At 37.3% G+C, this 27,679-nt stretch overlaps 1 protein-coding gene across 4 annotated transcripts in view; it reads left to right on the forward strand.

The window, feature by feature from the left end:
* Positions 1-27,679, forward strand: part of FLNC (filamin C) — a 62,991-nt gene that overhangs the window by 19,225 nt on the left and 16,087 nt on the right. For 2 of the 4 annotated variants that reach the window (XM_063448330.1, XM_063448331.1), the window contains exons 2-23: positions 2,863-3,111; positions 7,130-7,227; positions 8,225-8,375; positions 10,116-10,234; positions 12,618-12,695; positions 13,238-13,400; positions 13,552-13,752; positions 14,799-14,930; positions 16,209-16,346; positions 16,512-16,638; positions 16,946-17,082; positions 17,225-17,418; positions 18,841-18,954; positions 19,076-19,219; positions 19,331-19,454; positions 19,551-19,711; positions 19,894-19,984; positions 20,520-20,689; positions 22,419-22,536; positions 22,730-22,992; positions 25,942-26,539; positions 27,306-27,479. In XM_063448330.1, the coding sequence (XP_063304400.1) occupies positions 2,863-3,111; positions 7,130-7,227; positions 8,225-8,375; positions 10,116-10,234; positions 12,618-12,695; positions 13,238-13,400; positions 13,552-13,752; positions 14,799-14,930; positions 16,209-16,346; positions 16,512-16,638; positions 16,946-17,082; positions 17,225-17,418; positions 18,841-18,954; positions 19,076-19,219; positions 19,331-19,454; positions 19,551-19,711; positions 19,894-19,984; positions 20,520-20,689; positions 22,419-22,536; positions 22,730-22,992; positions 25,942-26,539; positions 27,306-27,479 (3,744 nt within the window). The remainder of the gene's footprint in view (positions 1-2,862; positions 3,112-7,129; positions 7,228-8,224; positions 8,376-10,115; positions 10,235-12,617; positions 12,696-13,237; positions 13,401-13,551; positions 13,753-14,798; positions 14,931-16,208; positions 16,347-16,511; positions 16,639-16,945; positions 17,083-17,224; positions 17,419-18,840; positions 18,955-19,075; positions 19,220-19,330; positions 19,455-19,550; positions 19,712-19,893; positions 19,985-20,519; positions 20,690-22,418; positions 22,537-22,729; positions 22,993-25,941; positions 26,540-27,305; positions 27,480-27,679) is intronic. The other 2 variants (XM_063448332.1, XM_063448333.1) reach the window with 1 other exon arrangement.

Raw genomic sequence — 27,679 nt, forward strand, 5'->3', positions numbered from 1 at the left:
ATGGTATGCCATCATGGGGGTAATTCTCATTCCTGGGCTACCATACAGTTTCAAAGGCAAATTACCATTCTGGAAAATTTCAATGTGAAAAAAAAACTGAAATGCAAGCCTTAAATTTGACAATTTAGCTTTCAAAAACACTATAGAACCTGTACATGGGGGTTACTGTTATACTCGAGAGACTTCACTGAACACAAATATTAATGTTTCAAAACAGTAAAAAGTATCACAACAATGATATCATCTGTGAAAGTGCCATTTGTGTGTGAGAAATGCAAAAAAAAGTCACTTTCACTGACAATATCATCGCTGTTATATGTTTTACTGTTTTGAAAAACTTATATTTGTGTTCAGCAAAGTCTCCCGAGTAAAACAGTACCCTCCCATGTACAGGTTTTAGGATCTCATGGAAAGTTACAGGGTTAAATACAGTGCTAGCAAATTAAATTCTCTGGACATTCGGCCTGGGTTGTCAGACAGGTCCCTCAATAAAATTACTTAATTATGTAAAAATATCACATAAATATGCACATAGAATTTAAATATATGTATATATTTGAAGTCTACGTGTATATTTATGAAATTATTTATGTAATTATGTATTTGGATATATATATATCATATTATTTTATTTATTAATACATATATATATATATATATATATATATATATATATATATATATATAATTTCATTCTAAGTGTATTTTGATTTAAAGATATACATATTAATATTAAAATACAGTTAGAATAAAATTATATATATATATATATATTTTTTTTACATTTCATTCTTTTTTACATTTTTTATTTTTATTGAATTATTATTTATTTTTTATATTATTATTTATATTATATATATGTGTGTAATTTTACTCTAAGTGTATTTGTATATTAATATATGTATATATTAATAAAAAAATACACTTAGTATGAAGTTATACCTAAGATATATATATATATATATATATATGTATATATATACATATATACATATATGTATATATATTATATACATACATATATACAGTATATATATATATTTTTTATTAACATTATTTTTATGATTTTACAGAAGTAGGGAGACTGCCTGTCAGTTCAGGCAGTCCCCCTACAGGCAGCGCTATGGAAGGCTATTGCGGCCATGTGACCACTCTTTCAGAGCGATCACATGGCCCGCGGGGGCCTATTTTGCCGAGCGGGGACTGTCTGGGCTGTCAGACAGTCCCCCCAGACCGAGTGGAACACCGATCGCCGACAGGGGAGCGGCGGCAATCGGGTAAGTACTAGGTACGTGCTAGGTACATAAGGACCATTTTTGTCAGACGTACCTAGCACGTCCGCGGTCGAGAAAGGGTAAACATTTACATTGTTAGCATGACATTGTCTGACTTCTATTAATGTATACATTTTGCACAATATTTCTGAATTTACCATAATTCACTTTTTAATCAGTGGAATCCCTAATCCCCGAAATAAAGTAATGGTGTTGCTGAAGACATCACTTCAACTAGATGCTTAATATTTTAATTTAAGATTTTGTCATTTATTTTCCAAATTTTAGACCTCAATAACCAAACTGGAAGCATAGTGAAGCATATTTGTTTTCATTTACATATTTTTTGGCCTTAAATTTGGCCTTAAATTTGAAATTCACTTTGAATTCCTGACAATTCTCATTTGAATTCTACCCCGTTAAATAGAAATCATCATTAAATATGCTTTGCTGTTAAGTAGCATGTGTGTTCATATTGCATGCGGTATAGAGTTACATACTCTGATTTGAAAAGTAATGTATATTGCATGTATGCTACACAGACACGGTGTTAGCATTTGGTATTTCATTTGGGACACAGGGCCGCACTTTGCCAATAGCAAAATCCTTGTAGTACCCCCTTGGAATCTTCAATCCAAATGAGCGAGTTCTGAATATACTTTATAACTATGCAAATACCAGCACAATCCAAACTACCCTTTAATGCCCTTAGATAGAAGAAGTCCTTCTCTTATGTTAAATTTCGCCCTCTTTTTTTCCTTCGTGCTCTGATTTTGTAGCCTGTAGTCATGTGACACAAGGAAAGAACACCAACAGCATTGAAGGCTACGCTGTCATAGCAGCAGACAAAAACACCTGAAAGGTTAATATGTTGTTTTTGTTTAAATCTCACACTCCTGAGGAAAGAATAAAATGTTTGGTCTCTTTAGTTTTTGTTGATACAGGTGTACTTAGTTTTGTCTAGGGTTTAGTTTTGTCTAGGGTGGTGAATTAAAGCTTGTATAGTTTTGCGAGATAGAAAGAATGAGCAGCTATGGAGGCTAATTGCAAAAGTAGTAAATTGTGTTAGGGCCATATTAAGAATATCCACATTTCATATATGTAGCATATACAATGCTGATTCATTGCTTGACCCCAGTTAATAACAGGTTATGCATGTTTAAACATAATTAGGAATACTTTTACATTAAGATTTAAGCCTCTAATTAGTGAGTCTCTCCTTGCACACCAAAGGACAAAAATCCCTGTTGCATGTCTTCTACTTAAATGCTCTGCAGAGACAATGACAGGAAGATGGCTTATAGGTCATCTCTTGTTGTAACTAATAAAAAAGTAGAATGACACGTGGGCACATATAGCTAGACGTGGATATCTAGAGCTCAGACAGCAGCTGTCATTCTGTGGGGTCTCATATTCAGATTACAGCAGTGAAACCTCTGCAACATTATACTATAATAACAAAATTAAAATCGTTAATTTCAATGATTTTATACCTTTTTACATACTGGATCTGAGCAGTTGCTCGTGTGCTCTTTGCAGTATTTGTGCATATTTAATCATGTCCAATAATACCTCTTTCCTTCTGCAGACTCAAAAGCCATTGTTGATGGGAATCTGAAGTTGATCTTGGGCCTGATATGGACACTCATTCTGCACTACTCTATCTCCATGCCTATGTGGGAGGATGAGGACGAAGAAGATGCCAAGAAACAGACACCAAAACAAAGACTTCTTGGATGGATCCAGAACAAGATACCACAACTTCCAATTACCAATTTCCATCGGGACTGGCAGGATGGCAAAGCTCTGGGTGCTCTCGTAGACAACTGCGCCCCAGGTAAACATTTCTGTGTAATATCATTTGGGCTCTGCACTTTTCACCCTGCCCAATTCATTACTTGGGTAGGTAGGCAAAAACACATGGCAGAATTATACAATGTTTGCTGTGAAGGTCTGTAAGTCAAAGTTCCAAAAGCCGTTGCTGGATACTCTGCACTGAGCTAGATCAGCCATAGATTCAAACATTTTATACTTTCTATCTATTACATCATTTGGCAGATATAGCAACAGTTATGAACAAACTATTACACTTGAGTTGAGGGATTGGTGCAATGCAATAGTCAGTGCATAACGTCACAGGCATCACATGCTACATTGGATTACAGCAAGCATACGGGTCCCATTAATAAATGGTAGATTTACTTAGCCATTAGAATTCTCTTGGAACAGTCTCTGCTCAACAGAATTATTTGTAGTGTGCTATATTGCTGGACCATTGTGTCATCTTGACCCCCAAGCTGAACCCTGTCAGACTACATATGCACAATACTAACCCCTTGCAGCACAAAGCACTTCTGGTTTTGTATCATTTATTTATGTGATATGTGTTTACACACAATAACATATTTATAAAAGAGGGAACAATGATGAATTGTAAAAAAAATAATAATAATAATAATTAAAACATTGACTTATTAAATATTTATTCATTATTGTGACGCAGACCTCACTCTTAATAGATATACTTTTGATTCATTTGGAAGGACAGTGTGTTGCCAAACAGAAGTTCTGTCCAACTGGCCAGATAAACAGATAGGCTGATAGCATGAGCTCAATCACATCACTTTATGAGGGAATACATATTCACTAGAATTTACAATGTATTAGATTTTGTGTATTAACCATTATGGTTGTCTATGTGCTGCAATATGTATTTATATAAAGCAATTTCAGGATTTGCAGGAACCCTCACACTATCTTATAACAAGTCACATCTGCAGGTTATCAATAGTCTTAGATAGGTTTAGGCTGCAATCTGCAAAAAATCTCAATGGTTTCAACTGTATATGATTCTGATCAGTACCTGCAGTTATTGCAAGCCTGTCTTAAAGGGACATGATAGGGTAAGGAATAAAAATGTGTATTCCTGACCCTATAGTGTTAAAAACAATATTTAGGTTTCTGGTCCCCTCTTGCCCCATCTAAATAGAGTAAAAAGTTACCGAACCTTTATCCCAGCGCCGTGCGGGCTGCTGGCACTGGCTCCTCACCCGATTCTCATCTTTGGCCGATGTCATCAGAATTATTAAATAGGAAGTAGGGAGGTAGGGAGTGGAGCCAAATGCCCTGCATGCCAATTAGCATCTCATCTTAGAGATGCATTGCATCAGTGCATCTCTATGGGGAAAGTTCAGCATCTCCATGCGGAGTGTGAAGACGCTGAACGTCAGTGCTGCATCTTTAGTGGCCGTCTAAGTGCCACTGGAGGTGTCCCTAGGAAGCAATGTAAACACTGCCAATCGGTGTTTTCTCTGAAGATGCAGTGTTTACAGCAAAATGCCTGCAGGGACTGACTATACACACTAGAACATCTACATGAAGTCGTTGTTGTTGTTCTGGTGACTATAATATCCTATAGAGCCCAGCTGCACACCATTCACCCCAGCTGTAAAATGCTCCATCCATCTCAACCTTCCTTTATGCAAGCGTTCGCTACAATAGCTGGGAGTCTACATTTTTGCCACCCCCATCTAGAGCCTCTAAGGGCGAACTTTGTGATCATTTGATCTTCACTTAAAGCTAGATATTTACCATTACCATTATTCTTTCATCACTGACTTGTGTAAAGTCATAAATGTAACGTCTTGTGCTCACCTGCCACATTTAATATGTTTCTATGTAATTCCACTGACAACACATGCACTGGCTGCTGTAGCCACTAATAAGTATTATTTAAAGAGCCCACGCCCTTTTGCTGATGATCAGTAATATAAATGTATTAGATCATAGACAGAAATATCCCAGATAGCCCCCTGAGTTAGCCCCTTTCCAGCCCCTTGGTCTAGGAACAGCTGACAACCCTGTGTGTGCGCCTGATATATCTCAATGTCTTTCTTATTTATACACTCACACAGTACACAGAACTGCACTTTACAAGACCTGTGTTCGTGTTTACACACCTTTTTCTGAACTATGAGTAGATTGTGGAATTACAACTATCATTTCCAAATAGAGAAGGTAACCCACACCCACTGCTCTCATGATCTCCTTAACCCCTTAAGGACCAAACTTCTCGAATAAAAGGGAATCATGACATGTCACACAAGTCATGTGTCCTTAAGGGGTTAAAGACCGTTTACAATATAATGCCACTGAGTATCTCCATTCACTTAATCTATTTAATTTGATATCTGTTAATTGTGGGTCTTCATTTGGGGTAAATAACGGTAATTACCTTGAACCTGATCATTCCCACTCAGTAGACTCATTGAGTCTCTATATATTAAAACATTCACTTATCATGGTTAAATCAAAGCTCCATATAAGCTGATTTGCCTGGGGAGTTAGATCATCTTAGAAATATAATAAACCGAGAAGCTATCAGTATTACACATTTTCACGACCTATACTGAAGTTATTTTGGACATGTCCAGATCAGGTTGTTGGAAGCAGCAATTGTATTAGGGCTCCACTTATGTTATTTTGTTTGGAATTGTACAGTCATTCTGAATGTAACTGTATACTTTTGCCCGTTCAATTCCATGACAAGGATGAAATGCGACTGCAACACTATCCAGCTAAACTGTCTGTCGGCTTGCCAAAGAGGAAGGAGGGGGAGTAGGACAGAGAAGTGTGTAATCTCATATAAGGCAAAAGACTGAGAGCACTCAAATCTTCAACCACTCCTACTGAACACATACATATAAATATGCACACAGACACTGTCCAAAAGTCTTTATCTTGATAAAGACCCTGTAGGGTCGAAACGTTGATGTGATTTACTAACACTTGATTAAACAAGAGAGTGCTCCTGATTGACTACATATATATATATATATATATATTTTATTATCCTGTTAATAGATATAGATCACACTTCATGCTGCACTGTGTATATATATATATATGAAGTGTGATCTATATCTATTAAAAGGATAAGTAGCATGGTATATATAATGAAATCCATTCATGGTACTCTCTTCAAAAGGAGTCAGCCAGTAAAGCTGACATTAAAGGGTGACAACGTCAGCGAAGGCCCAACCTTTCATATAGCATGCAGAGTTTTAAGGAGCGATTTAGAAAGGTTTAGTTTAATCATGAAGCTGCATTTATATGTTTGCTTTCGTAAAAGCCAGACTTGCAGTTCTTTCCTGATTATTATTTTTTTTTTAAACGCTGAAACGGTTTTACAGTCTGTAGTCACATAGATAGAAGCATGCATATACAACTGCAAACAATTAATACGTTCTTCCAATTAATATTTTTAAAACACATAACCCCAAGACAAACAGACAGAGCAATCCTTAATGGCTCCATGACTGGGACAAGGTCATGAAGGTTGTCGAATTCACAATGTCCACAGGCCATCAGGGCTATTCACTAAACTCCAAATTATTGAAAATTAAACCCAAATGGATAGATTAGGCAAACAGAATTGTGACTATGGCTCAGTTGGAGATTTTTTTTTTCAGATTAGCCTTTTGCCTTGTTTTTCCATTCAGTTTTAATTTGTAATTTTATTTTTATTTTTAGAGTTTAGTGGATAACCCTGCAAGCATTGTCCAATATTTTCTTAGACCTTACCAACAATACCACAATTGATTACCCAGTTTGAAACATTCTCCAGGCTCCACGATAATCTTGAAAAACATAAAGCTCCATATTTAGGCCTTGTCCCACTTCAACGTGAACATCACATACATGGCATAGACTGGGTCTCACTGCATATAAAGTATCATGAATATTTCAAATATATTGTCCATGCAAGAGTTATTAGTACTTTGTTTCATCTAGTGTGGCCATGTACCACTTTCCCTGCTCATTGTACCTGATTTCAATGTTTCTTTGTCTTATAGGTCTATGTCCAGACTGGGAAGCATGGGATCCCAACCAGCCCGTGGAGAATGCGAGAGAAGCTATGCAACAAGCTGATGATTGGCTGGGGGTGCCTCAGGTAAGAGACAATAGATAACACAACAGAGCCCTTGAGTTAGATCGAAGGTCAGATATGATATATTCCAATTATTGCAGAATTAAAGGGAAAATATCAGGTTGTAAAAGAGTACGTCAGAGATGAGGAAATGGAAAATGATGAGTTGGGGGATAACACAGTTCCTAAACCACAAATGAAGGGAACTTCAGGTCATGAAAACCCATGACTGTGCAATAATTATGCATTATAACGGTGATTTACTGGATAAAGCTGGAGATTTAAAATATTTGCTTTCTGAAGCTAGAAGAAAAATACAATTTGCAGAAAACCACACGTATTTTCTTTCACAACCTTTGCTGTAGTATGCCAAACCACATCTTGGTTACATATGGTAAACTTGTTGGACTGGTAAGGATGTTTCAAATCAATTCCTGAAGATTAGTTTTTAGTCTGTAACTTTAAAACAATGAGAAAAAAACACAATGATTTCATCTAGGATATTGATGTGATAATAACCAATGTACCACTGAGACAAAGTAGAATATCTCAGTGGAAGACAACTGATTATTGGCTCACAACGCTAACTCTGTTTATATTCAGTATTTTATTCATGGACTTGTAGAATACAAAAAAAATAAGTTTTCCAAAAATGTGAAGTTTTAAGTAAAAAAAAAAAAATAAGTGTTAGAAAGGTGGACTATCTTGGGGTACAAAGACCAACTTCTTCCTTGTTTTGACTAAATTAAAAATGTTGGATCACAAGCATTGCATTGCGTTTTTTTTACTTGCAAGTCAACATGAATGCCAGAATTATATCCAGTTGTTTTTAGAGGCTGTCATTTTTCCATCCCTGGAAATGTTTGGTTTTCTATTCGATTATGCTATTCTGTTATATATTACCTATTTTTGCTACAGAACTTGTCCTCATTTTAAAGATTCTGTCAAATCTATTGGTGTTAATGTAGATTTTTTTCAAGATAAAATATGAAATAATTAGTGATGTGTTTCCCTGTCACAGGTCATTGCACCAGAGGAGATTGTAGACCCCAATGTGGATGAGCATTCAGTCATGACCTACCTGTCCCAGTTCCCTAAAGCTAAGCTGAAGCCAGGTGCTCCCCTTCGCTCCAAGCAGTTGCACCCCAAGAAAGCCATTGCATATGGGCCAGGTATGAAAAAACGCTCAAGGCCACATCAATTGTCCCGTGAATACTCAAAAGGGTTCAATAGGTGGAAAATGTGGTATACCTAGGATATTCTGATGTTCTAAATTCTATTTGGTTTAGGATTGTATACTCGAGACATACAGGGTTATTTACTAGAGTAGGAAATGGTTAGGAATGTTAAAGTAAATTTCAAATGTAAGACCAAAGTATTTTTCCAGTTTTGCTGGTTTGGCATTAAATTTGTAATTTATATTAAATACATTTTGGAATTCCAACAATTCTCGCTTTAGTAAATATCCCTGAATGAAAATAAGTTCATGTGTTGGAAAGAAGGGGTTACTATGAGATGTCAGGTGGCCCCCCGCACTTCTCTAACTGCTGGCTTACTCACTGTAACAAAATGTCTGTGTGACCTCATATTCTCAATCTGCTCTGCTCCATCTCCATTTGGCAGTGTTAGGATTATTACAATATGTTGATTTGAAGCAGTCAAACATGATGCTGCCAAAACTCCCAAATGTGGACAATCAGAAGGCAGCCAGCACCAAAACATGAACTTCAGAACAGCCTTTTTCAGTCCCCGTAGAAAGCCAAGTAATGTGAAATAAGAACTTACATCAGCGTAAACACAAATAAATCAGACTATATATCAACAGGAAGAGAACTCTTCTCTAATTTAGCCACTAGCAGTCAATGCAATTCAACTACTGATTTATTTCGAGCATTAAAGTATGAACAGAAAGGAACCTTAGTTCCAGGGATAAATAAGGCATTTAATATAGACGCATGCATATAATTTAGAGAAGTTCACTGAAACGTTCGGGTTTAGCCACTAAACTTGAGTTAAGTGAACTTGAATGGCAAAATGTAGGCAAAAATAACTGATAAAAATTTTGTTGCCTTTTTTAGTCTAAAGTTTGCCATTCAGATTTCAGTTTGCTACAAACATTTTGTAAATATATGTTGTAGATATTATGTATGCACAATATGCATAGGCATTATATGTTGAAAAATAAATGTATATATGGGTATGAAAATTACCCCATTTCCACCATAAATGCTTGTGTAATATTAAAGGGATACTAGAGGCACTACATTTTTTTTTAGCTTAATGAAGCCGTTTTAATGTGTAGATCATGCCCCTGCAGTCTCACTTCCATTCATGAGTTAAATCAGTTTTGTTTCTGTTCATGCTGACGTAGTCACACCTCCTACGGCTGTGACTGACAGCCAGTATGGAAAAAATGGTTTCATTTTCAGGAGTGCCTATAGTGTCCATTTAAAGACACAGCACAGTGGAGCTATACTGAACTGGATGGGGAAAACAAAATACACCAAATTGCTTCCAGCAATATCCATAAAGTGTTTTTTTTTTCTGCTTTATCATACTGGTAAGCTCACATGTCAAAAGCATATTAAATAAGTAACAGCCTCATATTGAAACATTTCAAGTTTTTATAAGTGGTGAATAGTTGGGAGAAACATTACTCTGAAGAAAAACAATGGTTATCGTCAAGCAATAACTATTTTTAAGCAGATGATTAGGCTCAATAAAATAAGAGTTTCCACCTTGGAATTTTCCAACACTTAGTAAACCTTCCTGTATGCATTGTAATATGATGTATTTATTCCTTGTGTGCCCATTGTTGTATTGCAGCTGTGGCTCCTTTGGCTGGATGCCATATTTTTTTATTATGTTGCTCTTTGACATTTAGCTGTGTTTTCTATTATTTGTGTCTCCAGGTATCGAGCCTCAGGGAAACATAGTTCTGAAGCCCGCCTTTTTCACTGTGGAAACCATCCTTGCTGGCCTGGGTGAAGTTCTAGTATTTGTTGAAGATCCTGAAGGACACACGGAAGAGGTGTGATATAAAATGTTATTCTGCAATATAGTAACATATCTTGTAGGGAGAGTTTTATACCAATAAAATTATATTAAAGGACCACTAAAGGCACTCAGATCACTTCAGCTCAATTAAGTGGTCTGGGTGCCAGGTCCATCTAGGGTTAACCCTGCAGCTGTAAACATAGCAGTTTCAGAGCCGCTAGAGGTGCTAGAGGCGCTTCCGCGATTCTCACTGTAAAAATCACAGTGAGAAGACGCTGACGTCCATAGGAAAGCATTGAGTAATGCTTTCCTATGGACTATTTTGAATGCGCATTCGCCGCTGATGTTGGAAGAGGGAGGAGAGTTCCCCAGCGCCGGGCGCTGGAGAAAGGTAAGAGTTTAACCCCATTAGCCCCCTGGCGGGAGTTGAGCCCTGAGGGTTGGGGGAACCTAAAGACCCTATAGTGCCAGGAAAACAAGTTTATTTTCCTGGCACTATAGTGGTCCTTTAATAATAATAATACTGCTGATATTTAATTTGTATGTAATGTATGTGATTTCACAATCAACAATAGTCATATTAGTATGAGGAACTGTTACGACACTCACCGCCAGGTAGATGAAGCCACCGTTTAGTAAATAATCCCCTTCTCCAGAAATGCAGATTTCATCCAGCCGATCGTCAAACTCCCGAACGGAGCATACGAACGCGGCAACTCCCGATCAGCAAATCAGTCGAACTCCTTCCACAGCTAAAAATAACGAAAGCGCTGTCCCAATAATAATTCCCCCCACAAACGAGACCAAGCTCCGTCTTGAGGTTCAAACAGGAATCTGTTTAATGGGGTTACCTGCCCGGTATTTATGCAGGTCTCCACAAGGTGGACACTCCCCTAGGGGACCTTGTGGAAGACTGTAAAACATATTGGACAGTAGCCAATCGCAGTGGCTTCAACATAAGCCCTTCCCATCTTACCCATAAATCCTTCTTCTCTATCCCGGAGATAATTGGGAAGAAACCTAATTATCTCCCAGGATAGAGATAATCGCCATTTTAAAATACAATAAGATAAATACAGTAAAATACATAAATGAAGAAATACCGAATAAATATGGTTTGTGTAATATATCCCCAGATAGCCTGGATCTGAGTGCATATTTCTACTGAATAGCGCTCAGATCCGATGTACCCAGTTCAATCCCCATGGAGTCAAAGTTTTTCACCAGTTCTTCGGTATACAAATGACTCCATGGGACGGCTATCTGGGTAAAGTCCATACGAATGTTACAAAACTCCCGAACTGACCAGTGTTCGTACGCCTCAACGAAATAGAAGGCTGGCGGCAGTTTCCAGCGGTGTTCGGTAGATAAAGTGTCCGTTTTTAGTTCCATAAGATTTGCACCGAACACCGCGGATCTTCCTCGTGTCCCAAAATGGCCGCCGCCTTGTGGTCGGCATACGAACGACGACCACCTGTACGAATGGAATGGAGAGGTGTCTGCGGTTAACCACAACGTTCTAATTGGGGCCAAGAGGTTAACCAGCAGCACACTCCTCTCCTGGGTGGCCATCTGTTCGGTAGTTTCAATCGGTATTCCAGAATCACACGAACAGGGGCATACGGACAGGAAATCCAGCGAAAATAAAGACCAACAGACGAACCAACAATACTAGTCTATACAGATGGATCTGTCACAGTAACCAATATTATTGAAAAGCTTTCAAAAAAGTAATGTTTTCATAAATATGTGATAAAATAAACTCTGTTGCTGGATTGTGTAACTTAAAATTCTGACAGAATGATAAAAAACACACAACCTAGAAAAGTAAGATGACTGTGCATTACAAACAGGGAGAAAAATATTAGGCCAGGTGAGCTGGAGGGGTTCAACTATGTGTGAAGGTGTTCATGAATAGAAGAATCATTTTGATGAGTATGAGAAAGGTTTTGAAAAAGGTTAAAATTAGAGATCAGTTTTCAAATAATTTAGAGTAGACTAACAGAAGAAAATAATATCGAAGTAAAGTGGTAGATGATGTATAGCAGACATGTTACATCCGATAGACCACAATAAATACTTCTCTTCGTGTTTCATCACTTTAAAGGCTCCAGTATGTCTGCTAATGGATATATCATGAATACCATAGTTATAGATAACAGTATAAAAATAAGAACAACTTACTGGTTAAAATGTAGCATAACTGTTGCCCAAAAAGTAGTGCTGTAGTATTTATTATTTCCAGCTGTTTTCACTGTATTATAAAGACTGTTATAAATGTAGGGTCTATAAAATAGGCATTTATAGTGGTTGTATAACTCTGTCTTCAGATTTCTTTTTGGTGGCTGACTGCAATCCCATATTTTAAATATCTTGAGTTGTAGCACTAAATCACATGATCATAATTTATTTTGTAGGCCAAAGTTGTTCCCAATAATGATAAAGACAGAACTTACTCAGTCAGCTATATTCCAAAAGTGGCTGGACTCCACAAGGTAAGCAGCTATATTTATTTACACTTGTACTGGCACACCATACGCAAGATCTTGAACCATATGGTTGACATTTTGTTCTTTAATAGAAGTCTATCAATTCACTCTAACCCACATCATATGCTACTCTACGAACATATCGATCCGGTTTTTATATCTATCTTTGAGGTCCCTCAGTCTGACAGGTCTGTGTACTAACTATAATCCCTACTGGATCAGTTTTGTAGATCAGTGTTATTCAACACTACAATTCAAATGATGGACATCCACCCATAGACTGTCAATCCTTTCATTTGTAGTTTTACAACAGCTGGAGAATTGTTGTTCACTCCTACATACTTGAGTTTCTTTTTTTTGCTATTACAAATTTGCAAACTAACTTTCTTCACCTTTTGTCTCTGTCAGTATTATTGTGTATGTCCATTATGTGTTGTTAGATATCCTCGTTCTGTAACAATGTGTAAAATCTTGGCTCTATATAAATGCTACTACTATTACTAATACTAATAATTATAAGTGGCACTGACCTAGTTTTCCTTATGTAGGTCACAGTGCTTTTTGCTGGACAAAACATCAACAAAAGTCCTTTTAATGTCAATGTTGCCATGGCATTGGGTGATGCCAATAAAGTCACTGCAAGAGGACCTGGATTGGAACCTGTTGGGAATGTTGCCAACAAGCCAACTTACTTTGATATCTATACTGCAGGTAAATATCATACATAACTCTCTAAGACGAAATAAAATGATATCCATAGCTAGGTAATGCATAATCTTCCTTTTTTTTTTTTTTTTTTACAAGTTAGTCACCAGTAATTAGTTATGTAGGCTCAATTAAATTTGCATAATTGTTTCAACAGGGGCTGGCTCTGGGGATGTTGGAGTGATCATTGTAGATCCCCAAAACCGTCAAGACATAGTGGAAGTGGTTTTAGAAGACAAAGGGGACAGTATCTATCGCTGCACCTACAGGCCCAACATCGAGGGACCTCATAAGATCTACATTACCTTTGCTGGGTCACAGATCCCCAAATGTCCTTATGTTGTGAATATCTCAGAGGGTAAGGCATTTTTTCTAGATTCACTTCTGTGATTTTTCCATGCACACGTAGTACTGCCTTCATTGTGCTGCATTTACATTACGAACATCAGATTGCTGTTTCTGTCTTTATGTGATTATGACATCTTTCAGGGTTGAACTTGATGGACTTCAGTCTTTTCCCAGCCTAGACAACTACGCCCTCCATCATCCATTTATAAGCCCATTACATCTGTAACATTGTCTTCTCTTCACAAACATAATGCTTAGGTTTATATGGTAGTAGTCTAAAGTAATCTAATTTGTAGTGACGTCCATTTTGTTTTTTGGAAGAGCATCTTCCTGTCAGCTAAATATGTCAATTTAGACATAGTCATAATTTACCTAGAAATAAGCCGGCTTTCTCCATTTATCATAATCAGTGGTCTTAGCACAGTACAGCAAATAACAGATATGGCATCCATATTATGCACCCTTTTCTTGTTCAAAATGTTTCTACATTCAATCTATATCTTCATAATGACCAACATTGATCCCTCACTTGGTGAAACATTTTAAAATGACCACTGATGCAAGATATCTACATGTAGCAGTTGTTCTTAATTGCTATGCATGGATAGGAACACATTTGTGTGTGTTTCAAAACTGATGTATCTGGAAAAGAAAAGTAGGCATTTTAACAAGTAATGACTGATTTCATGCACAGGTCATCACTCTTCAGGTACCCCCACTCATTAATGAGTTGTTAGGGAGTATTTAAAAATGTGGCTATGTTGCCTGGTACTATGTATGTATGTTTGCATGTTTAGAAAGGGAGATGGCAGCGCTGAGTTGGAATGATTTAATCTTTTTGTATGGACACAGACACAGTGGTGTACAGGATATTGGATATGTGTAAATCTATTCCACTGTGCATGTAGTGTACGACATTTTGTATATGAATAAATACTTTTTAGATGTAAACGAGTAATTGTATGTCATGCTGTGCCACTGTGTGCAAACCCTTGTCTCCGCTTTTTTTTTTTTTTTTTAACTTTCTCTGCCCATGTCTCTCTGCTTCCCCTATAGCTGTTGTTTTGCCCCAGGCTCCCAGCACCCCACCCCTGCAGATCACCCCTCAGGCCATTGTCACCCCACCTCCTGACAAAGCCAAGAAAGTGGCCCCTCCACCTCCACCCAAACCCAAACCACGCAAGTCAAGTTAGTATAGCCTGAGCGTGGCCTACAAAAAAAAGAAGTGGGCACAGCCTGAGCATGGCTTGCCAAGAATGAGAAGGCACATCCTGAGCATGGCTTTTTTTTGTTATAGAGAACACAGACAATTCGGAAAAAATAATAGGCACTGCCTCTATATGTGATCAAGCTCAGCTTTAGCATGGCCTGCTGTGTCTAGTAGGCATTGTCCGAGTTTGGCATTGAAGTGTAACCAACTCTGTATGCGTGGGCAATGTGTGAGCAGAATCTTCCTTGAACTAGAGTGAGTGGACTTTCAACTGCTCAAATGAACAGTGCCCTACTGCAGATCTTTACAAATAAGATAACAGCTCCAACACATTTTGCTTTAATTGAGCTAGCATTTTCTCTGTAAGATCTAATTTTGTTAGGTAAATTTAGTGGTCTGAGCAGGTCCATTTTCTTACTAGATGTCTGTTTGTATTCCCAGACATTTCATACATTACCCACTTTGTTTACATCTTCCTACCTTTGATACCCTCTAATACAAAATGGCTGAAATCATGGTCACTTTGTATTTACAAAGTGTGAACGTGACAAGTGTTTCCCTTTGAACTTTGATACAGAAACCAAATAAAATGCTGTCTGTTGTTTGCTCTGGTTTATTTTTTGTTTTGCGTGTATTATCAAATTGATAATGCCAGCCTTTAGTAGCTATATTTATGTAGGGAAATATAGGGCAAAATGAAGGCAGGGTTCATTGTATGATTTCACGCAGTGATTTCATTCTATAGTGAAATAGTCTTTTCTCCAACTGTATGTTACAAAGAGAAATATTTAAACAAAAGAAACATGTGCACCGAGTAGTACTGTTTTTTTTTTCTCTCTTCTTAGTGGATATGCTGTACTGTATATTCTAGCTCTAAACTTATTTGTATAAAATTACACAGTTAGTAGCATGACAGTAGTAATATTTTCAAGTGTCTATTTTTGCACTTGCATGAGGCATTGCTGTTATTGATATTAAAAACAGTGCAAATGTCTGATATTCTTCACAGAAGAGTACACTTTGCACGTGTGCTTTTTTTATGGTTGCCAGTTTTTTGTGCTGGTTTTTCCGTTATGACCAGCCTTACTGCCTGTCGTAGGATCTGGGTTTAGTATTGTGAGTAGAGGAATAATATTCTGTAACCAATAATTGTGAAAACGGGGTGATACATGTTTGTTACATCAGCAGTATGGCTGATTAGCCTCCTGCTTGCTCAGTGAATGGGCCTAACAGTAAACCTTTTGTTTCTTTTGCAGCATGTAACCCTAGTGCATGTAGAGCATCTGGACGTGGACTGCAGCCGAAAGGAGTGCGTGTGAAGGAAGTGGCAGACTTTAAAGTGTTCACCAAGGGAGCAGGAAGTGGAGAGCTTAAAGTGACCATCAAAGGGCCAAGTAAGTAAAGAGGGGGAAGCTGGGCCAGTAGGTTAATACAGAACTTACATATAGATAAAAAAATAAAGTTAACCGTATAGAAAATGGCATGACAGACCAATAATGATTGAATGAAGCAAGAAATTATGAGATTGACATTGACTTGTTTGTCCCATGGCTTTCTAGAAGGCACAGAGGAGCCAGTGAAAATCCGTGATGCAGGAGATGGTGTGTACGAATGTGACTATTTCCCAGTAATTCCAGGAAAATATGTAGTAACCATCACATGGGGTGGATTTGCCATTCCTAGAAGGTGAGCATGAAACGTATACAACTGATGACTACATGGCTAGACTACTGAATCCTATTTTCATCTTTATGCTTATTAAGCTGAGTTGTGATTTGTTTCAGCCTACCTGATTCATCTCGTAATTATCAGCCTTTCTTTATTATTGTATTTCTAACACTTATGTTTGATGAATTTGCTATTTTTCTACATCTCTGCTAAGTAGCAGGAAAACACAATCATCTTTATGATTATAAAATTTTTAATTATTCTAACTTTTAAATAAAATAAATACATACATAAATAATTTTGTACTTTGCTTTGGAATGTACAGTCCTTTTGAGGTCATCATCAGCCCAGAAGTTGGAGTGCAGAAGGTGAGAGCTTGGGGTCCAGGTCTGGAGACTGGCATGGTGGGCAAGTCAGCTGATTTTGTTGTGGAGGCTATTGGTACAGAAGTAGGGACACTTGGTAAGTTATTAAAAAAAAAAAAAACATACCTGTATCAATTAATCATTGCCTTGTGTGTAGCCGTGCATGGAAAACTCTGCCACCATAATTCTCAAGTCTAGACCTCCAGTTCTGACTCACACCGCACATTTTCCCTCCCTAGGCTTTTCAATTGAAGGACCCTCCCAAGCAAAGATTGAGTGCGATGATAAAGGAGATGGGTCATGTGATGTGCGATACTGGCCCACTGAACCTGGGGAGTATGCAGTACATGTCATCTGTGATGATGAGGATATTAAGGACAGCCCATTCATTGCACACATCCTACCAGCTAGCAAGAAAGGTTTCCCTGAGAAGGTACTAAAACAGTCTACAAGCTGTGTTGAAATTCATGTGGATTTGAAACATGTAAATGAAGAGAGTCATGTTTAGGATGAATGGATCTAAACAGACAGATATACATTATTTGTTGCTTATTTTAACAAAAAATATCTATTAATAAGTGGATGTTTTGCAAGTCTGTTAGCTTTCCATCCCCACACCCTGAATTATCTCCTGCAACTGTCATCAAAACAAAACACTAAGCCCTCAATGAATACTATCCTAGCAACCTCATTTTCTACCTTTACCTTTTGTGTCACTATACCCCACTCCCTTTAGCACGCAAGCTCATTGAGCAGGGCCCTCATTCCCTTTGTTCCTGTGCGCCCAACTTGTCTGATTACAAATATTTGTCTGTTAGTCCCCCCATTGTACAGCGCTACGGAATTTGTTGGCGCTTTATAAATAATAATAATAATGGTAGTTTTATACTGTTTGCATATCTCAGCATAACAAGGTTCTTAATACATACTTACTTTGGCAATTCAACATTGCTGATATAGATAATAATTTTCTGATAGTAAATAATACCACTATTCACTTATATATCTCATCTTTCTTTTTTAACCAGTTCTTCTATCCTCTAATAATCAAATTTGTAGTCCACTCCTATTTTACTCTCTCATTTTAACTATCTTCTCCTCCTATGTACTTCCCCCCCCCCCCCCCCTTCTTAGCTATCACTGTCTGTCCATCTTCCACCAGCTGTTCTTTTACGCATTGATGGATTATGTTCTGCTGGTGGTGGGGTTGAAAAATATTGAGGAGGACGCATTTGTCTGACTGGAGTTTTGACATTTAGAGACTCATCTTCTAATCCCTCGCTACTTTCCAAACATAATTTATATGACTAGGAAACTATTACAAACATCAAAGGCACAGAGAACATCTCTGGCGCATGGACTCAGTAATGGTTGGGAGGGGGTAGACATCTCAAGAGAGTGGGAGAGAGAGAGAGAGATCATCATGGGCTAAAGTCCAACATGAAGGCCTCTTTTTTGGCAAGGAATGAGTTGAGGGGGAATGTAAGATAGTAGGAATAGGGTAGATGAAACATGAAGTGAGAAGATACTAAGAATAATTAAAAAAGGTGAGAATTTGAGAAGAATAACTCAATCATACATAATAAAATAACAGTCAAATAATCGGGTGGGAGCTAAAATATTTGAGTGGAACTATTAAATTTAACAATATAGCTTGTATACCATGCATATTGAAAAGGCAGCAAAACATTACAGAAAATTAGGCTAAAGAAGAAAAAAAGCAAAATAATCTCGTATGTTTTCACATGATTGATTACGAATGTAACGAGTGTATGTGAAGTACATTGTTTTTCCAAATACACACCCCACTGCAAGGATTCATAGAAATGTCAGCTTATGCATCTATTTTGTACAGGTTAAAGCATTTGGTCCTGGCTTGGAACCCACAGGATGCATAGTAGAGCACCCTGCTGAATTCACCATTGATGCACGTGCTGCTGGTACTGCTGAGCTTAAGATCTATGCCCAGGTAATTCTAATTCAACTAGGCTAACACTTTGAAATTCACTTTGAATTCACTCTGAATTTCAACAATAATCCTGTAAGTGTGAATAAAAAGAACTCTCATTTATGTGCGCCACTTTTGCTAGGATGCCGAGGGATCGCCCATTGACATCAAGATAAAGGATAATGGAGACAACACATACGTTTGCGTTTATGTACCAACCAAAGCAATCAAACATACCATTATCATCACGTGGGGAGGGGTCAATATTCCAAACAGCCCATTTCGGGTGAGTAGGAGTGACACTGGAGTTTCTAGTAATCTCTCTACATTTCTACCTTTTCTTGGAACAAATTTTAACATATGTTTGTGTTGATAACCTTTACTTTCTTAACTCCAGGTATTGGTGGGTGAAGGGAGTCATCCCAATAAAGTTAAAGTTTATGGTCCTGGGGTTGAGAAGACAGGGCTGAAAGCTAATGAGCCTACTTACTTCACTGTGGACTGCAGCGAGGCTGGACAAGGTGAGATCTGAATACATAGATATGGTCAGCTGCTGATGGCAATGCTGCTGATACAAGATTTAATAAACTAATAACATTGCTTGTCTTTATCTGTAGGTGATGTCAGCATTGGGATTAAGTGTGCTCCTGGGGTGGTGGGACCAGCAGAGGCAGATATTGACTTTGACATCATTAAGAATGACAATGACACTTTCACTGTGAAATACATGCCCCCTGGAGCTGGGAAATATACCATCATGGTGCTGTTTGCTGACCAGGTATGACACAATTACTAACAGCAGACTATACATACAGTAGCTATACATAATTAAGTACCAGAACCTCGATGTGATGCAGACATATGAATGTGTGTGTATCTAAATGAACAATAATTTCATAATTATATATATTTCTCACTCTCTGTTAGTAATCACTGATCATTTTTATTTTCATTTTAAAGGAGATACCTATCAGCCCCTTCCGTGTCAAGGTAGACCCATCACATGACGCCAATAAAGTCCGTGCAGAGGGTCCAGGACTTAATCGCACAGGTAAAATTATGAGACATGTCAGTTTGGAATACAATGTATAACTTCACGTAGATTAGAATAGAGTAGTCCTATATATAATTATTAGGAAAATTAGCTATAAATATATTTGGGACATATATGATAGCCTTTGTACACATTGGCTTAAATGTAAATCAAAAATAATAACTGACAAATTAATGATAAATAGTAACTTAGGAATACATTGTGGTTATTTGATAATTAATTGACTTGCACAGTTTAGACCTACATGTTATAGCTGTTAAAAGATTTCCATTTGAACTCTGATGAACAGACCACTCAGAAATGTTGCTGAATTTAAATGGTTCAGAATGTGGGTAATCAAAAATAAATGAAAAAATAGTATTTAGGAGTGGGGAATAAGGTGGTGTGTTTTTTTTTTGTTTTTTTTTCCCCATAAGTTACAATTACATTAAATAAGAATTACTTACATCTCTGACAATTGAGTAGCTCGTTATAAAGCCGTAAGAAGGCATTAAGGTCCTGCAGCCATTTGACACGCTTTTTCCTGATATAGGGGTGGAAGTTGGAAAACCCACGCACTTTACCGTGTACACGAAGGGTGCTGGGAAAGCGAAGCTGGATGTTCAGTTCACAGGGACCTTAAAAGGTGAAGTCGTTCAAGACTTTGAAATCATTGACAACCATGACTATTCATACACTGTGAAGTATACAGCTGTGCAGCAGGTATTTAAACCATTTTTTCTATAAGATACTCTAGAGTTATGTGTAGTTGTTAGATTTGGAGGTATCTCTAAATGGCACTAAACAAAACAAAGATTGGATTGGAGCGTTGGCATGTCTTTGTTACAAGTTGTATGATCTTATGAAATGTCTCTCAAACGAACAAAGACATTTTATGTTATGCGTCACTTAAAATAATTACATATCCCAACTACTTGGAGTGCAATTCAGTTTTTAGGTAGTCACATAACAGGAATCATGCAGGCATCCTTGTGAAAATGTGAAACTTGGAATGCCAGATAATGCAGCTTTACATGAAAATTATTTTTTTTCTTTATATATAGAATTAAGGAAGCATGCAGCTTGGCTGCTGTTTGAATAATACAAATCAAAACCATAATGCACTCTTATCAATGTGCTCAGAAGAGAAAAAAAAGATTTCAACATTGATATATAAAACAATATTGCTTGCATATGGTGCTTATTGTTAGCATATTTCAGTTTCAGTAAGAGCAATATAAGCCATATATAGATAGTGGAAGTGCACTCAACCCTTCGTGCTGGAATCCTGGGTGCTATACTGGAAAGGTCCCAGTACCAGAAAGAACCAAATATAGAATTTGGATATCGAAAAAATCCAGGCACTCCAACGAATTCCAAAGAAAGGCAGTTTGATTGGACCCAAGAACCAGCAAGCAACGTTTCGACCCCTTAGGGCCTTTGACAAACGCCCTAAGGGGTCAAAATGTTGCTTGCTGGTTCTTGGGTCCAATAAAACTGCCTTTCTTTGGAATTTGTTGGAGTGCCTGGATTTTTTCGATATCCTAAGAGCAATATAAGGACTGATATCCTAATGAGTATTCATGAAAAAACTTCATTTTACCATGGAGTAGTCATTGCTAATATGACACCCCTGACCTAAACTGTGTAGCTGTAGTTTGACTAATGGAATTTGTTATCAATGTAACTGTTTTTACATTGATAACAAAAGGAAAGAAGCATGGGAATTGTTTTTTTCAGATAGCCTATGTAAACAATATAGAGGGACTACTTAGTCAAGGTGCCAACTTGAATAAGAAGATATATATATACATACACACAAACACAAATATATAAAATACATATAGATATATATAGGCAATGCTATTTTACCATGTATAGTTCTATAGAATAAGAAACAAAGTAGACACATTATAGGAAAAGAAGACAGCATTTTCAAAGATATCATACTCTAAAATGTGAAAATAGCTTGATGGATTCAAATTAAATGACATTACTTGCTACAGCATGGAGTTCTGTGAACAGGGTTTCTAGCATTCCATCAGGGTAGGCATCTTCAGTTTGACAGTTCCTGCAAAACGTCATAGTGAGTTGCGTCTGTTGCTTTAGGTATGATATCAATAAATTGTAGCAGAAAAACCTAAAATATATATTTAAAAAATAATGTTAGACAGCTTGAATATTTGTTTGTTTTTATTCATATCAGCTAAAAATCCAACATAATGAGTTAATAAAAAAATCTGTAAATTTAAATTATGTGGGTAGATGGCCACACCAGACCGGTATAACTGATGTAACCAGTGGTAGAATTATTTAATGTTTTTGAAATATAGTCGCAATAAATCATTATAGAAAGCTTCAGTCTGTAATAGCTTTCTAACACATTTCTGCAGTGTAAATGCATGGTTTCCATATAATAACAATTTTACTTTTCTGCCATCTGCTGTTTTAGGGTAATATAACTGTATCAGTGACATATGGAGGGGATCCGATTCCCAAGAGTCCCTTTATTGTCAATGTGGCCCCACCACTTGACCTGGGCAAAGTCAAAGTTCAAGGACTCAATAATAGTGAGTAATATGTTTGCATGTGCCCTGTTTATTTTCATATAATGTAGAACTGTGGTTATATAATCTATGTTTGTTTTAGTTTATGAAGAAAGCAGGCCCAATATGTGTTTGTGTGCTTTTATACATGTGTGTGTTTATGCATGTGTGTGTGAACCAGATCTACATGTTGGTTATTTCTATTCCTCTCTCACAGAGGTGGATGTTGGGAAGGACCAGGAGTTCTCCATTAACACTAGTGGGGCAGGTGGTCAAGGGAAGGTAGATGTGAAGATCACATCTCCCTCACGCCGTCCAATCCCCTGCAAGGTGGAAACTGGAGTCACCAGCGAAATTCACACTGTAAAGTATATGCCTCCTGAGGAAGGACCATACAAGGTGGATATCAGCTACGATGGACATCCTATCCAAGGAAGTCCCTTCTCTGTGGAAGCAGTAATGCCCCCTGACCCTTCCAAGGTACTAATTGCAAGGGATCCTGGGAAACATTTTAGCTTATCTGATATGTCAGTACGAAGGTGATCATTGTCAGCACATATCACTGCACAATTCATTTTTTTATGGAGATCATTGCAAATTTGCTATATTGAATTTCTGACCATATTTTTGAAGTAGAGTTGGAGGAGCTACTTTTTCAAAAAAGCATATCTGGTACGTAGACATGGTACATTACAGAAGAATGCCAAGACCTTTGTCTCTGATTAATGTGTAGAATGTCTAGCTCCTGATACAGTTACATGGAATGCAAAAGCAACTGTGGCAAACTTACCAGTACACAGAAGATGGTGTACTTTTATATAATCACTGCACTAGCGTGCACTTTGCATCACAGCAGAACTGATATTTATACAGGAATGCTAATACTGTATATACAATAATGTATGGTAGTAACAGGTTTTCATCCATTACTCTGTGTTTGCCACGCCATTAGTAACATGTTAGACATTGTTCAAAATTCTTTTCAAGATTACAACATGCTAGCTTTGCTCAAAAGGCAGTTTCAACATGACAGCAGCATTATCACCCTCTGTAGCTCCTGTGCTCCTCATATGTTAATATCAGTATTTTGTCGCTCGCTACCTTGTATATGTATTTTTTAGGTTTTTTTATATCCCAGTTATATTTCTTTGCAGCTCTACCTTTGCATCTTGTTCATGTTTTGTCTCTTCGATTCTCTGCTGTTCTATGTCCTGGCACACTCTGCGTTTCCTGCCATGTGTTTTTCATTTCTGTGTGTGTAGGATGCAAAGTGAGTGTCAGGGTAGAGCAGCCAGAGGAGAGGGGGGATAGATATCTGCGCTTAAATAAAACCGTAGCTTAGCTCTGAAAATTGACCCCAAGGGGAACATAAGATTCAAAAGACGTGAAAGGACCTCCCACCCCCTCCTCCAAAGAAATCTCACACATCTCTGAAGCCCTCCTGCACCAGAGATCATAGGTCAACAGCTCCCTCTGTCCCATAGAGTTTAACACACATGCATCTTATATTCTTTCTTTGCTTTTACATTCCGGTAACCCATTCGCTGCCAAAGATAATGTTGAACTGGGAACAATAGCGGCAATGAGCTGCATCCTTTCTCAATGAACAGAAAAGCAGTATAAAATATAAATCACAACATGCAATACTTTTTTCATAGCTGGTAATACTTCTAAAGGACTTATAGTAATCCAACAATAAGAGTAGTTCTCTGAATTATTGAGCAAAGGATTTTAAATAGAACACTGGTGTTTAAACATCTTTCTCTGACCTCAGACAAATTTAGAAGCCCCGTGCTGAACTTAAATTATATAAATAAATGATCATTATAATTGCTAATACAAAGCGAGGAATTTCTAGATAACAATTTGTCACAGAATGTATCCCTTTTTTCCCAATATTCTTTATTTTAAAGTTTACATATAGTAACAATTATACTGCTTACAGATATGGAACAATGAAAGTGTCAAAGTACATAAGAATCAAAAGACATATTTGATGCGTATTTTTCAAAATGGTCAAGAACATTGTAATAGGCTACATAGAGTCTCAGCAAAATCGACTCTCAAAGCATGACGGAATTACAAAATTAGTTTCATTTCCCGGTGAGGAAAAATCCAGTAAGAGGTAGTCTTCACCACCTATACAGTGGTCATTTTCTAAAAGTATATAACATAGACCTAGAATGTATCCTTCTAAGGACCATGGTATGAGCCTCACTGACAAACAAGGCAGTGTAGAGAATTGCATGATGTTGAACAAAGTTACAATGATTAAAATTAGCTATGTGAAACATTTACAGATTAAATTAAGAAACTGAAAAGAGAAATAAAGATTTATGTTATTGAGAATAACAGGATGGGATATAGGAGTATAAAGTATGCAAATCCAGGACAAATGCAGAGGATTCAAAGGTAACATGAAGACATGTTGGAGACAGAAAAAAAAATTAAAGGACGGGAACCATTATTATCATAAACTGCCTTTTGAGTAAAGCTAACTGTTTATTTAGACATTGCCACGGGAAATAGAAACCCCGACAATGTGAGGAACAGCATGATAATATTTATTTTAGAGGATAATATGAGGAAATGAGATGCAATGAAAGCGAGAGATGTTCTTGATATGTGTCTTGTGTTTGTAAATCATCTCCCACAAAAGCAAACTTAAATGATTTCAAACTGTTGCCTTGCTGATATGTGTAACTACAAATCAAATACTAAACAAATAAACACATCATTCCAAACTTAAAATTCTTGCATAAATTCAAAAACCCACCCATATTGGGCTGTCAGCCATGCATACATAACACAAGCTTTTCTCCAAGAAAAATATATTTGTGTCAAACCACAATTCAGCTAGAGTGGTTGTAATGAAATGTATTTAACGTGTTTGAATTTTTGGCAAACAAAACTATTCATTAATTTATTTTTGTATGACTTTGGATCTCAAATTGTAAACTACGGTATATGAAGTCATTTGGAACATGATCTGCTACAAGTCACATAGAGTCTATGTTCTTATGGAGTAAATGCATAATTTGTAGTTAAAGTTGCATTTTACATGTTCTAGATTGAGAACTTACAGGAGCTTCCTAAGGAGCAAAGAAAGAAAATAACTAAAATCCTGACCTCACCGAGTTAATTACAGATGTCATTTTATGTTACATTTTAGCAAATACATACAAAATTGTTATATAATATTATATGTCCTGAGACATATAACTGACACCATTTTATAGAGCATAGGGATTAAAACTAAATTTAATTATTTTATATAATTCATTGTTTTATTTTTTTTCATCCCATTGCCATGAAATGATAATGGTCATTTGGAGCTGTGCACTTCTAAATGACTAGTTGTAATATTATAAATAATATGGCATTAGACATTAACATGTTTCAATTTTGTTTTTCACCAATTCTTCCTAGGTTCGTGCATATGGCCCAGGATTAAAAGGCGGTTTTGTGGGTAAACCAGCACCATTTGCCATTGATACTAAGGGAGCTGGTACTGGTGGACTGGGCTTAACAGTAGAGGGACCTTGTGAAGCCAAGATCGAGTGCCAAGATAATGGTGATGGCTCCTGCTCAGTGTCCTACCTCCCAACGGAACCTGGAGAGTACTCCATCAATATCCTGTTTGCAGAATCCCACATTCCTGGTTCTCCATTTAAAGCAGACATCCGCCCTGTATTTGACCCAAGCAAAGTTACAGCCAGTGGGCCAGGTCTGGAAAGAGGAAAAGCTGGGGAAGTAGCCACATTTACCGTGGACTGCTCAAAAGCTGGTGAGGCTGAGCTTACCATAGAGATACTGTCAGACTCAGGTTCCAAGGCCGAAGTTCTGATCCAGAATAATAGTGATGGGACCTACAGCATCACCTACATCCCTTCCTGCCCTGGAGCCTATACCATCACTATCAAATATGGAGGACATGCTGTACCAAAATTTCCTGTTCGTGTCAATGTGGAGCCAGCTGTGGACACCAGTGGTGTAAAAGTATTTGGTCCAGGGGTGGAACCAAGAGGTAATGGACAAATAAATGTATACTATTTATCCAGTAGATTAACTGCATTTAGAACATATTAAATTGGTAATGATGTCTATCACAAAACATATTTTAAGGGGAAAAAAACAACAACAAGCTATTTCCATAAAAGCTGACACAGAAATATGATGGGCCAGAAGTAATTTAAAGGAATATTTAATTAGTATGTCCTACAGGAGGGGCAATGACTAATTATAAGTATGGTTTAGAAGAAACATGTTTCTGTTATGATTATATCTGCAGTTTATTGCCCTCCCTTTGTTGATGGCTGGAGATGCTGCAGAGAGGCAGAGCAACATTGTGTAAAAACACCCAAATTTCAGGGTATAAGCCTCTCAGACTTGCTTAGACTTAACTCATTGGCTTTGCATTTGGGGCATCAGACCCTAGAGACTCTAAAAGATAGGCCTGCATATTGTCCTGTCTTCTAAGCTGTGATTGGGTAGCAGTATCGGGGGGTGGAATCAAACCCCTTCAAGGTGGCTGTTTCCAAAATACATGTATCTGTAGGTTTATGGTGTTGTAGGAGTTTTTCTCTCACATTGTCAGCGGTTGAGTACATAGGGTTAAATGAGTAAAGCCCAACAGGTCAAGGGCAGAGTCTAACACCCCACCATCTTTACAATTCCCTAGCTGCTACTGCTGCAGAATTTTTTTTTTTTTTTGCTAGTACAATTTTGGACTTCTGTTGCAAATTTGATGGTTCATAGTAGACAGAATATTAATCTGTTTACTTTTTTCCCAGGTGTTCTCCGCGAGGTCACAACAGAATTCACAGTTGATGCTCGTTCTCTGACGAAGACAGGTGGAAGTCACGTGACCACACGTGTGCTCAGTCCATCAGGGGCTGTAACTGAAAGTTTAATTTCAGACAATGGAGATGGGACATACCTTGTACATTATACAGCATATGAGGATGGTAAGAAAACCATGACTATCCCACAATGGTAGTAGATGGTGGACAATAAATAGTTTGTATTTTATTAAGCTTTATAAACATGTGGCTAAATATAAGGTGCTAATAATACTATATATGTTTAATCTCTTAGCCAACAATATATAGAAGTCAAACAAGGACTGGAAAAAACAATATAACCATAATACCTTTCTCCTTACATA

The sequence above is a fragment of the Pelobates fuscus genome, chromosome 3 (assembly GCF_036172605.1).
Source record: "Pelobates fuscus isolate aPelFus1 chromosome 3, aPelFus1.pri, whole genome shotgun sequence".
In the NCBI taxonomy this organism is placed as follows: domain Eukaryota; kingdom Metazoa; phylum Chordata; class Amphibia; order Anura; family Pelobatidae; genus Pelobates; species Pelobates fuscus.